The sequence below is a fragment of the Larimichthys crocea genome, chromosome XIII (assembly GCF_000972845.2).
Source record: "Larimichthys crocea isolate SSNF chromosome XIII, L_crocea_2.0, whole genome shotgun sequence".
Lineage (NCBI taxonomy): Eukaryota > Metazoa > Chordata > Actinopteri > Sciaenidae > Larimichthys > Larimichthys crocea.
Window position 1 is genome coordinate 25309339 of NC_040023.1, and position 13779 is coordinate 25323117.

General features: G+C 40.4%; 1 protein-coding gene across 1 annotated transcript in view; it reads right to left on the reverse strand.

Annotated features, from left to right (window-relative positions):
* Positions 1-13505, reverse strand: part of eif3ea (eukaryotic translation initiation factor 3, subunit E, a) — a 26085-nt gene extending 12580 nt beyond the window's left edge. Inside the window, exons 1-7 of the mRNA XM_010740365.3 lie at positions 13355-13505; positions 12022-12139; positions 11668-11785; positions 9615-9657; positions 8499-8603; positions 2461-2586; positions 2052-2176 (exon numbers count right to left, since the gene is read on the reverse strand). Coding sequence (XP_010738667.1) covers positions 2052-2176; positions 2461-2586; positions 8499-8603; positions 9615-9657; positions 11668-11785; positions 12022-12139; positions 13355-13444 — 725 coding nt within the window. The 5' untranslated portion in view covers positions 13445-13505. The remainder of the gene's footprint in view (positions 1-2051; positions 2177-2460; positions 2587-8498; positions 8604-9614; positions 9658-11667; positions 11786-12021; positions 12140-13354) is intronic.
* Positions 13506-13779: the final 274 nt, after the last annotated feature.

Here is a 13779-nt window from a genome sequence, read left to right on the forward strand (position 1 = left end):
AAAATTCCTTATTGTTTTTTAAATACCTTATCTTTGAACTTCACCTCTACTCAACCGCTAATTGACCAAATTAAATCTGAAAAGAGGAAGTAGCTAAGGCCCGAGGAACACGTGGTGCTCAGGAAGAGAGAGCTGACAATAGTTTAATTATCTGAAAGATTTAATTTATATATAAATATATTTTAAAAAAAAGACAGAAGACCTGTGGCAGCACCGAGTCTAAAAACAGCAGTGGGCTGCTTGGCAAAGCCATCATCAGCCTGGTTTTAGGGGAGCTCTCTTCCTCCCTCCCTTTGTAGTTGCTTGACTCCCGTGGAAGACCGCAACGCTCCGTGCTGTGTTCCTGATTAACTTACACCTACTCACTCTCCAAGGAGGGGGGCTCCAATAGCGAGCAATGTTGCATGAGTCACTGTACCATATCTGGGGGGCATTCACTCTAGTCCACTTAGGGGACTTCATCTTTTTCCCTTTTTTTCCACCCCAAGTTTTCAGGCAACAAGCCTTGCTGAAGATGCTACTGAGGCATGCAGCCAAGAAAACAAGTAGGAGTTCAAATTTCCTCTGTTTAAGGGGGGCTGTGTGAGAACACAGAAGAGGGACAGGGCAACAAGGTTCCATTTCACGGCTTGTCTGGAAAAGAAAATCATGTCGAACAACTGAACGAGTAATATAGACAATCAAGTGACTCTGGATACATTACTGCAGTCGTATATGCCCACTTTGCACCTGTATCATACTTAGTTAGTGAGTATTATTTCACTTGAAGCCAGTGCAGTCTGTCAATAGTACACAAACAAGGCTTTGGACCAACATCTGCTGACTGCAGGGGTAAGGGAGGTCACATAAGGAGCTGAAGGCCAGCCACTGGTCACCAACTTCAGCCAAAGGAAGTACTGGTCAAGAGATGGGAAACAAGAGCCAAGCCTCAGTGGGGAAAACATGAGGTTTCTAGACTGTGAAACTGCAAAGCACACAAAACTACCTCAGTTTGTCCACACAGATGGTTGGGTGAGCTTTTCATGAGTAATTATTGGGCAGGCCTCCTTAATCATCCACAATAAAATTAAAAACTGAGTAAAATTCAGGGAACCAGACATTTGAGTGTGCTGTGTTGTGGTCGCCTGTCATACTGTCTGTGGAGCCCAGTCATCTGTACAATTATACAAGCCTGCAATCAGAACAGGGGGAGGGAGCAAAAACATCAAAATAGGTGGTGTGCAAATTTTAACACAGAGTATAAAGTTTCCGATCTGCGATACACATGGCCTCGTTCTCGACTTGGAGAGTAAACAGACCACACGAAAACACACACACTTCAGAAACCACTTTAAAAATACCAACGGGGTTCATGAAGAAGCCCACCGCCCAAAAATGTGTTATTAAAGCAAATGGTTCCCTCTAAATCAAGTTAATGTGATAAAATGACTGACCCTTTCTCCAAATCCTATTAGAATCAAGAATTACCTTGGAGCTACAATACAATTTCTCAACACCATATACTTTAATATGGACCCACAGAATTAAAGATACAATTTTAAAAACCACACACACACACACACACAGTGCATAATCACACGACACAGACACATTTATTGTCAGCATCAATTATTATCTAAATACAAAGAGACATTGACTGTTATACAGTCTCTCAAAAGTATCATGTGGAAACTATTCGTTAAATCTACCAAAACATTAACTATGACAAATCACTCTATGCCCATTTTAAGGCCTAAAGGATAAACGAAGGTAAAGGTTGCTTTGTGATGCACCACTTAATCTCCAAATAATTAAAAACTTCACAAGAGTGCCATATTTTTCACCTAAGGCTGAGTTTGCAGATTGCATTTCAATGTAGCTCAATTGGCCAAAAACCCACGGTTCAAGCAAGTGTCAGAATTTTGCCTTTCCTGTAATTTGTTTCGTGGAAATAGATCTTATCTTTGCAACTACTTCCTGGTATTCTCCCAAACATTTTGGAATCTCCTGGGTGTGAAAGCAGGGCGTTAAAACAAGAAACAAAATTATATTATTTTATAAATGTTACTTACTGTGGCTGATACAGAAAGAGCTCAATGATATTGTCTCTGCCCTTGGGGTGGTTGAAGAAGACAAAGAGAGACCAATGAATGAGCCATGTCCTCTGCTGGAGAGACTGGAGAGGGGAGGTGACAGACTGGACAAGGATAGAAATACAGGCAGAGGGGAAGACAGGAAGGAAAGTGTAGAAGAAGCCCAGACAAAGAATAAAGAAATGAAAATATGTTCAGAGTCACATAAAAGTTGTCCTAAAATGTGGCCATCAAACAAACACTCCAAGTTCTTAAGTAGTCAGGTAAGCACATGTGGCCAATGAATAAAATGTCACAGCAGAGCTGTACTGAAAGTGAAATGTCAATATGAGAGTCTATGTAAGGCAATCTAAAAGAGGTATCAAATTCTGAGAAGTGGGGCATTTACATTGTTATCGATAGTCTCTCTCAGACGGGTCAGGTCCTCCATTGCTGCCTCCCAGTTCTGCATCAGGATCTCAGAAGCCAGCTTGCCCCACAGAGAGTTCAGGGCATTCCTGTCTGTAGATGGGACCTTGGGAACATACATTGAGAACTGTTAGCACACAACGTTACAACATGTGAAACAACAGTTTTTCCACATTTACTTGATAGGCCTAATTCTGATTAAGAGTTTCAAATTGGCGGACTGTTCAGGAACATCTGCATCCATACACAGTGAGACTGGGCTTACCACTACTTGCTTGGTTTCAGTGGTACTGCTGCACGGTGCAGTCACTTTTCTTATTTATACTGGATAAATGGATTAAATTATGTCATCCTAAGGGAATGGGGCTCGGCGAAAAAGAGAAATGGATCATGAAAGACTGTTTAGACTTTTAATAAAAGCTAATTTGCTGCACTTTTAGATATAACTACTGCATTGCAGTTGACCATATCGTTTGATACTTTCAGATTAGCACACACTATTGCCACAACAGTTGTCAAATCTAAAAAGGTGTTGAAAGTTCAACGTGCAGAAGATTTTCCATCGACGCAGGGACAGAAAGCATACACAAAATTATAGCGGACTAAGGTTGATTGTTGATTTTACAGTCACGACTAGAAAATAAAGTTGTAGCAGTACATTGCTGTGTTGTAACGCTGATCTTCTGCATTAAATTGTGGGTGAACATTTGGGGTTACTTTTATATGTTGGGAGAGGCATGGTTTAAAAAGCATTTCGGGCACATTTAAGATTTTAATCAATTTACTGGGAAACTGGAATTGGACAAGACGCACACTGTGTGTAAAATCTGGCTCACAAAATTTAAATACTTGACTAATACAACAAATTTCAGGAGCCAAGTTAGCTGTTTTCACCTGGCTGCAAACATAAAGAATACAGCAATCAGCTATAATCAGCTAAGAATTAAGAAAGTGCTGTCACGTTTCCCGTCAAACTCAGAGGGGGGAAAAAAAAGATTTGGAGTATCTGTCACCGATGGCCACATACAAAAGAAAACTGCCACTCAAACTAGAAGATTTATCATTTTTCTGTTCATAGAACTAACTGCAGCTTTAGTGATGAGACTGAAGAAGTATTCTGGGTGGTTGTAGAGCACTTGAACATGACATAACTAACCTGTCAAGTAATGGTGCCAAATATGTAAAATATAAATTGGTAGTATAAGGTTAACAGAGAGATTTCCTTTGTCAACATTTTTCCACTTCAGTCGTGAGACTGATAATTGCAATAATCTCTATCCATTACCTTCAGTAACTCTGGACAACTGTGCCATTATTTCAAGGTAATTAGGCTGAAATATGAACTGTCGCTAACAAGACATCTTTTTGAGGATAATCACTGTCAAAAATGTTGCAGGCTACTGTTTCTGATTTCCAGAACAGACTAAAGCAAACAAAAAAAGAATCAGGTAATGAAACACAGGTTGGGAATGCCTCTGAACCTCAGCAAGGCAATCACTCTGTAGTGGACACTGGACTACACCCTAGGGCTCATGGGAAACTGCGCCACAGTAGTTCACGATAACACCAGACGCAGTGACATGAGTCAAGCAGGAAGTCAGGGTGGGTGTCTGCTGAGCGGCCAGAGAAGGCTAGATCCTAACCACACACCCCCGTACACCGTCGGACAGCCGCTAAAGTGGACTGTGAGACACGACAGATGTACAAGTTGAGGAAACGCTAAAAAAAGAACAGGTTTCCGCTGGAGCCACACAAATTGGTAAGATTATTTAGAAATACACTGGGGGTTTTTCTTACTTGGCAAAGACCAATTACACTCTGATAACATTTCAACAAGGTGTTATGATATAATACGAGACGATGGCAGATAGGAGGAAAATATTTAGAAAATATCCTGTAGTATTCCCCCAAAGGGGAACACAGTAAGATGGTGTGTCTGTCCATCCAGTCAGAGCAACAGAGTTTCTTTGATCACAGAGCACGACTCCAGCCCTTTATGAATGATTTTTTTTTCAGAGTGCAAAAGTCACAAGAAAGATCAGTATTGTAACAGCGAGAGGAATAAAAAAAAAAGATTGGCTCCACTGCCAGTATAAAGGTCAGCATTTCATCTGTTGAAGTGTTTTGTTTTGTTTGTTATTTTTTTCCCCTCTCTTGGAAGTCCCTGCCTGCTACGTTTGGCTGACCTCCAGGTCATTATGGCAGCTTTCTACACACACACAGTCTGGCTTTCACTAGTGGCCACGCTAGAAAAGTTTCAATACCTGGGTTTTTCCAGCAGTTACCTTAAGTTTCCATTGGTTTGTGAAATGGGCACATTTTCGCTGACTGACCAGCAACAATAAATTTACTGTGCTGGGGATCCGTCGGGATACTCAATCTTTATTCTTAACATTCAATCCCTGCATTAAGTGATGATATGAATAAGTTGCTCTTTTCGGGCTAGGCCACACTGTAACAAGACCTGAGGCATGGATTTTGCAAGGCTGGCTTCCTTCGTTTAATTGACTGGGTTTCCCACGTTAAATGACTTTATGGAGCCTCACCTCTCCCATACGGGGGAGGGAGAGACAGAAGAGGGGCCTGTGAGGATGGGAGGTCCACAAAACACCGAAAAGAAGGGAGGGGGAGAGTGGTTTACACACTCCCACTAATGAAATCCATTTCTACCTCCCCCCATCTAAAAAGCCTCTTGCATTGTCAAGAGTAAGCAACAGATATCTAGTTACAGAGCCTGATCTGACTGGAACCGAAAATGAGGGGTCTAACAATTTGAGGGGTAAAAAAGAAGAAAAAAAAATAAATAAAAATCTGTGCTGGACTTCGAACAACATACCTCAATTAAAGCAATTTTGGTTTATTTAGACTGAGTTGCAAAGCCATAAACAACTGTTGTTGGAACAGTGGGACATATCTGTTGCAAGCTTTTGAAGACTTTTCTTAATGCATTTTTTTGGTAGGGAGTGGAAGTGGAAATCTTGGGTGAATTATCCGTCATCCTGTCTCGGATGCAGCTCTTCCTTCTACAGATTTAAGCAGATCAGTGAAAAACCCATCAAATGAAGTACCCAACTGCTTTGGGTTAAGAGGGTTGTTTGTAGCAAAGAGGGTTCATCATCGCTCGGAGTCGCTGCCAAGTTTTTGAGGAGGGGACACTCCAGCATAACGAATGTGCATGGCTAGCCAGAGTCACTGACATCCAAAAGACAAGAGGCAACGCAGTGCAGTATCAAATGCCAATTAGACTAGGAACAAAAGATGGTCTTAATGTTTTTCACTCTAATGAATAGACAAAATGTTGATCTTATTCTTGCCCATTCTTTCAGGGTTGGCTTTGGATGGAGTCCTTGCTTTACCGCAAAGTTAAATGCTGAACCAAAGACAAACAAAAGTAAGAGGACAAGTGAGTGACACTTGGAAACCACTGACTATGCAGACTGGTTCCACTGGTCATTATAGGACATTCGGTTAAGTTGAACCTCCTCACACTTGATGTAAGATAACACAAAGAGAGTCAAAATAAAGCTATATTCCAGCTGAAAATGTGCATTTTATTTCAAATTCTTCAAGATGCCCTAGATGTGACCTTGAAAGGAGCATTGGGGTAAGTTATGATTGGCATCGCCCAGAAGCTGCTGCTTGCATAGCTAATGATGGAATCGCCTTGGATACAGGCCTTATAGTTGCTGTATAACTCACACCACTTGGCAATTTTTTTCATTCCAGAACTCTGTGGATGTTACCAACACTTGTTTCATTGGTGAAAAGAACAGTTTCCAAGTATCTCTTTAAAAAAATAAAAAATAAAAAAATGCATCGCTTAGGTTCCACCTCAGCTCCATGGCTTGTTGTTGGTGTTTTGGTTTTTGTGTATCCTCCAGCTCAGTCTATCAAGACTTACAGTGACTTGTCACTGGCTATTACAGAGGCTGGAAAATCGTTGCAAAGCTGGCAATAAATATCTGAGTTGCTAACTGAACCATTATTCAACTGCAGGGGTACACAGTGCGTCAAAGACCTAAAATGAATCACGCAATCTCGTTAACAACAGATCAGAACGTACTAAAACCATCTAATATGAAGACCCCTTAAGATTAACCAGCAGTTGTTGACTACAAGAATAATGACTACAAAAATGCATGCAGCTGCCTGTGCTGTGCTCAAAGACTACTCTAGCTCAGAAGGTAAAGCTTCATAGTCAAACATTCAAGGGTCACATCAAGATGAGGTGGCACCTTTCACAGTTAAATAAAACTCTACAGTGACTCAAACTTAGTTTCTGACCGAGGCCACGGAAAGGTTTGAGTCTTATGAGAGGCAGCAGCCCTTGCAGTCGAGCTGCACCTAGCCCGTCATTTCTGAGGGCAAAGGGAGAGAAGCCACAAATGCCAGAACCCAGGCAACAAGTCTCTTTGTTTATAGAGGAAATAGGGAGTGTGCATGTGCACTAACAATACTGCCAGTACTCTCTGAACTGTAATTATCTTCCTCTGCAAAAAACATTTGTTGGCATTATTTGTAAAATTGATCTTGAAAATGATTTAATGAAACTATGTACTGTAGGGGTGGGAGGAAAAAACGTTTCACATAACTTTAGCTATTTTTTGTTTTATGATTTTTAAATAGATGTGTTCAAAAATCTCAATGCTTCATTTTAGTTTATGTTTATAAGCCTAGGTGGGAAAAAGAGCGTAACTTATTTTGACTACCTAATAATGTGACGTCATATCCATTTGCGGAAAAAACCTAAACAGAAAATGAAGAATGGCGGACAACTTGCAAAAATGCAGCGATAAAACCTACACCAGCACATTTTAGATTTTTTGCTTTGAAGGGAAAAGCAGAACTCGACATGTCAAAAGCTAAGCTGTAAACTCGGTATTGCAGATGTCGCGTACTGCGGAAACACAAACGTTATTTCCCACCTGGCAAGACAGCATCCTAAGGTCCTCCTATTTGTGTTGTGTGCAGATAAATGTAGCAGTTTACATTAGAAAGACTATACTTGCAATTCATTTTGTTAGAAGTGTTTCAGATGTGGAAAGTATAACCCTCAGAAATATATTTTTTATATACTATTTTTTAAACTTCTTTTATATGTAGTCCAGTCTTTTGAAAAGAGAGTTTAAGTTCAAATGTATCAGTTAAAATGGTTCAAATATATAGCTGCTAAATAAATTTTACACATGTGATGTGCATTTTTTTGGGAAATATGGCTCCTGATAGAGTCTGTAGACATCATCATCATCATTCGACTCTGTTTAAAAAAAAAAAAGAAGAAAAAAAAAGAAAAAAGCAAATATCGAAGAATCGCAATTTAAATTGAATTGGCACCCAAAAAAAAAAACGTAAAAGAATCGAATCGGGAGAAAAGCATATCGTCCCAGCTCTAATGTACTGTTTAAGTTTGTCTTTTCCCTCTCCAGCTCATCGTGGTAGTACATAAAAAGTACACTGCCCATCACAGCCTCCCTGAAACACCTTGCAAAATGTGTGCAACCCTCCTAATGCTAACTAAGAGATGCCTTACATAACTAAGCAGAGCATAAACTCAGAAGTCGTGACAAGGGACTCTCTGGCCACAGCACTCAAATCAATAAGCTGTCTACTGAGGCCTGCCCCGTGAGAAGACTACAGACAGATTATGCAGTCCGCCACTGATCACTTGGCCCAGTAAAAGATCTTACTCAAGTCTTAAAGCAGCAGTATCCTCCTAATACAAAAGACGTGCAGGGAATTGAATAAGCAATGACGTAAGCTTTTCACATTCAATTACTTCTAAGTGTTCTTTTCCTCTCCTGTGCAAACATTGTCCTTTTGAGGAATTAAAGTAATCATAATGTGCTGTTCAATTTTTAATATGTCAGAGAAATGCCTTAAGCCAGTATATAAATGAAGATAGTAAAATACTACAGACACTCTGTTAAGTGAGGGGAGCCATACAGTTATCGGCAAACATCGCTATTAATGTTAACTGGTGTTGAATGTCAATGTCAATGTCAAGAGATGAAAACTTACCAGGACACGGAAGAAGTAGAGATATTCTGCAGCACCGGAGTAGTTTCCACACTCGTACTGGAACTTGGCATATCTGTACAGCGTGTCCAAGTACTCCTGACGAAACTTCAAGAGAAATATGAGAGCATCAGTATCACTAACAAAGGAAATGTGAAACGTTGTCAGACAAAGTCAAACAATAAGTGGGCATATTTTCAAATCAAACATTGTGCTTGCTCTGTAATTTTAAGCAGCTGTGGTGCCTAAGGACCTCCCACTTTCGGGTCACATCTGTCAGGGTTAAGGTGTTGCAATCACAATAACATTTCACTTCTCAAACATATGGGCTTGCAAATTGCAAGTCTAATTTTTATTTGTTTATTTGCAGCACAAACAGACTTCCTCTTGCTGCGGTGGCACACCACTGCTAAATGAATGTAGAGTAAACACTGTTATATCACATCAGTGGTATTTTGCCATGAATGGCAAGAGAATATTTTTGGTACTTTTGTAACAAATCTGCCAAGACGTGGTCATGTGAGCTAAATTAGAAACGCATATATATAAAGATATAGATATATAGGGCTATCATTTCAAGCCTACTTGTCTTCCTATATTTAACTGTCCTTTCTGCTGTCCAGTATCTTGCAGCAGCATGCACTGACGTCAGCCCATTTACTAAGATTCAGTTGAACTGTGACAGGCAGTGGGTGCTCTGGGCAGCACAAGCCTTTCCCACAGCATGTGCTGAGGGGCCCTGAGTCTGGGCTGTGTGGAGGTGCACTGAGGACAGCATGCAGGTCAGCGGGATACCGGAGTGGGAGGGGACCGATGGAGGGGAGGGTAAGAAGCCAAACATCACGGTAAATATAGAACCTCCGGCATTCTTGCGGCTCTATCCACGAGTCCCGAGCTACTCCGTTTATTCTTAACAATTCACCACAGAATGTAAATGTCCACAGAATTTGTGCAAGCCATACAAACCCCGAAAATGAGTTAAGGGTTTTGGGAAGTAATTCTGCATTTCCCTGCTCAGCCTGCCCCTCCCACATCGCCCCTAAAACAACCATGGGTTCACACAAGAGCCATGGGAAATGCAGTGAAGAAGTGAGATGTCAGCAGATCAGGCCAACTTACGTTATGTTTTTCTGCCAAATAGTCAAAGAGCATTCGTCCATCCCTGCAACAAAACAAAAAAAAGGCAAGACAGTTCTGTAGTTAGAGGTCATTTAACTTGAGCTGCCATCTGGCTGTCGTCCTGGAGTTTGGAGTCCCATTCAGGTACATTTTTCCACTTCTGGTCTAAATCAAGGGGTATACACAAATGAAGACCATTTCATATTTAAAACAGTGTGATGGGCTGTTTATTACATTTGGTTTGGCCACTACAAATCTATGCTAGCCATGTCTAACAAATTATGTCTGGTGAGGAAAGTGCCTTTGAGTCTGTATGGCTTTGTCAAAATAAAGGAATGCACTGGCTCTTAGAAACTGTTGTATCCCCAACTGCATTTTACAACTTTGCCTGTAACCTAGAATCTTGGTATTTATTTGGACACCACACTGAAACTATTTGTGTTTGTGTGTTTCTAGGGCATGTTCGCTTCTATAATGTGGATGAATTATTGTGCATTTGCTGGCACATGTGTGATGTGTGTGAAGCGAATCACATTGAGGCTTCATTGTTTTAGGACAGTCCGTGTCTGCTGATGGGTCTATAGAAGCTTCTGGGTGAGTTCCCTGTAGAGTGGAATGTCAGCCTGCTGTGCATTACAGAAACACAGATTCTGATCATTTATCTTAGCCACAGGCCATGTCAGTACATACTTTTTGAGACATGTCAAACAACACAGCAGATGTACCCCTCTGCACAGACACCGTGTCTGTCTTAACATTGTTACAAAATAGCTTATATTTTGCTTTGCACTTGTTATGAGGTTTAGATGAGAATCAGCTGCTGAAATGTCCAACAAGTGGCAACTGTTCATGAAAAAGTCTGCACAGCATTACTGCCACCTTCTGCACCGCAAAAGTCAAGGAGGCATCTGCTGCATGTTGACTCAAAACCCCCAAAGTGATTTTCACTGCTTTAAAACAAGTCCGAAAAAAATGAGAACATAAATCATAGATCACCCAAAGGTGGTCTAATGACAGATTGTTTATAAATATGGCAGTAAAATGACTTACTGTGATAGCTGGGCTTGGTTTCTGGCTTCAGTAGTTGTCCAAATAAAGCCTACTAAGGCGTATAGGCCTATTAGCCAACTGTTCAATAAAAGTACTAAGAGCAATAGGTTCTATTACCCTGTAAAATGCTTTGTGGATATTGTGCATTAACCCTAACGTACTGGGCATTGGGTTCAAATATCAACCCATTTTTCATTTCCAGCACTGTATGATCCTCTAATCCAGAAATATTGTTAAAAACAGGCAACTGCATCAAGCATTATTTAGGCCATAATAGTGGAATAAAACTGTTGCATGTCCTTTGGCATCAGAGCAAATTCTTCATTGACCCCAGATGAGTTTCCTATTGTTTTACAAATCCAATGGTATGAAAAGAAAAAAATAGTATAACTTAAGACAGACACATCATTCTTCATCCAAAAGGAAGATTTCCTCCTTATTTCATACTGAGAGCAAACTAACTATAACATAGACGAGCACTAAGTCAATGTTGCTATTATCAGGCTTCAAATCTCACAATAGTTCCTACAAATCTAAGTATTAAATAAACAAATGTCTAAAGCCCAAGGAAAACAATACAAATTGAAAATATATGAAAATGGAAAATGCTTTTGATTAACTGCACACATTCTCGCCAAGAAACAAAGAGGAAAGGATAAAGACTGAATATGACCAAACTATTTTAATCACTCTAGACAACAAAACATTTTTAATAAAGCCAACCACAGCGTCGTGCGTCTGTCTGTTTTTACTGCCGACTTTGCTGACTTCGCTCGGAGAAAGCCCTAAAAAGGCGGAATCCATTTTTCATTCAAAATGCAATTCCATGGACGCTGCTGTGCCGTCTATGATTTCAAATAACAGGTTTTACTAATCCTAGAATTGTGGCGAGTAAGGCCAGCAATACATTTCACAACCTCACTAAGGCAAAGCATGCCTTGCAGCTTTAGGATGATGATGATGATGATGATGATGATGATGATGATGAAGAATAATACTTTACCTGGTGGACTGCATCTGCCTCGTTGTCTCTGGGTCCTCAAACATTTTCACAATGGGTTCTGTCTCTGACTGCAGCTGCTTTAGCTGGGCCACGACCTCAGTCCTCTTCTCCCTCAGAGCTGTCATAGGGAGATGGAGAAAGTCATTAGCTACAGTAACCCCATAAACCAACATGTACATAGTCTGCGGCCCAGCACTGAAAACACTGTAAAACACAGTTTTACTGCTAAATCAATTCAGATTGGAGTGAGTGGTGTAGCACAGTACCGCTTTATGACTTTTCTCAAGCGATACATCATCCTTGTTTTTGTCCGTTATATGGCAGAGTGTGCATCCACAAAGCATCAACACTTACTATGGGGGATTTCCTTTTCAGGGAAAAGGCTTCTGTGCACATCCATGGCGAAGTCCACCATGTTTGTGTCACTGAGGAGGTCCAGTTTTCCATTAAGCAGCTCCTGCTCATTGTAGATCTAAGAAAAGAGCCAATAATAGAGAACAGGGGTAAGGGGGTAGTTTGTATACAGTATTATGTAACCAGGAGGTTCTGAAAAAAAAATACAAAGACTGATACAGTATGTGTTCAATTTATTAATTATTATGAAAGCACAATGTATTAACTGGATAATGAGTTTAGCCAATTTTTCCATTCATACCCACCACATCCCCCCCGAGCAGCTCACGGACATTATCTCGGCCTCCAACAGATAGAAAATAAAGCTACAGTAGATACAGAACAAGCCAGGATAGCATGCTCACTATTGTGTTACTTTAAACAATATTCAGCTTCATTTGAGCCAAAAAAGAAGCAGCCACACATGTGTTAACAGTGAGAGACAGCTGTAGAAGTAGGTGACGGTCATTTCTGCTTTTCTAATTCAACGCAGCGTCACATTTTAACGTTAGCTAATGCTACATCAGTTTCAGTGGACCTGGCGGGTGTTTGCTGCTAATATGGTGTTTCGTTGTTGTGTATACTGTTTCTAATCATTTTGCAGTTGTTGTCGATGTCGATGACGTCCTAATAGTTGCCTGAATATGTGTTTTCAACATTGAGGATTCTAACTGTAAACGAAGCACTTTTGTTAGCTTCCAAGGGCTAGCATCGCCTGATAGCCCATTGCTGTCTGTTTCGTTGAACAGTACATCCCCACTGGGCGGCAAATTCGCCCACATGCAGAATGATAACGTGAAAGGAAGCACCGCCCAACTACTATATACAACCTACTACTCCGAGTAAAAGAAACACGCGCTCCTAAAACCACCTAAAACTGTACAAGCGCGTGGCTCCCTTAAGCGGTGTAAAGTTAATCACAATCAAAATCACGACTTCCGGTACTCCATTTCCAAACGTAAAAGTCTATTGAAACCTTTAGTGTATAATGATAAGGTGCGCAATATAATCCATATCGCATACTCATATCGTTTAAATAATATGTAATTGCATATTTACTATATTACATTTTTTCACGATTTTGTCAATGGTTATTATTTTTCCACTTTTATTTTGAAGGCAGAAGCATGTATTTCCGGCTCCACTGTCGCTAAATATGGCTACTTTACCCAGCTACAGAAAATGTGGTCCACTCCTCGGCGTACACGGCTTTCACCGTTCAAAAGTTTCAAATAGTCTCTTTAAATAACGAATAAAATGTACCGAAGTGTTTATGTATTGATATAGTCCGTACCTCTTTAACAGACAGGAACTCCAGCAGAGGAAAAACGAGATGACGGTCTAAAAAGTGGGCAATTTTGGTGGTGAGGTCGTATTCCGCCATCTTTGCTCCGGGGAAAGGGAAGTGGAAGCTCGTTTCAGCTTTGTACAAAGGGGCGGACCAATCAGGGACAGCCTCAGCATCCTGAATGAGAAACACAGAAAGACTTCTGATGCTAGAAGGCAAAACACGAGATATATTACCGTCCATATTGTGATTATTATGAATTAATAGATAGATAGATAGATAGATAGATAGATAGATAGATAGATAGATAGATAGATAGATAGATAGATAGATAGATAGATCATGCCCCTCTTATTATTATTAAAATGTTTAATTATTTCCGATATGCAGATTTTTATCATTTTAAGTCATTTTTTGGTTCCAATCACACT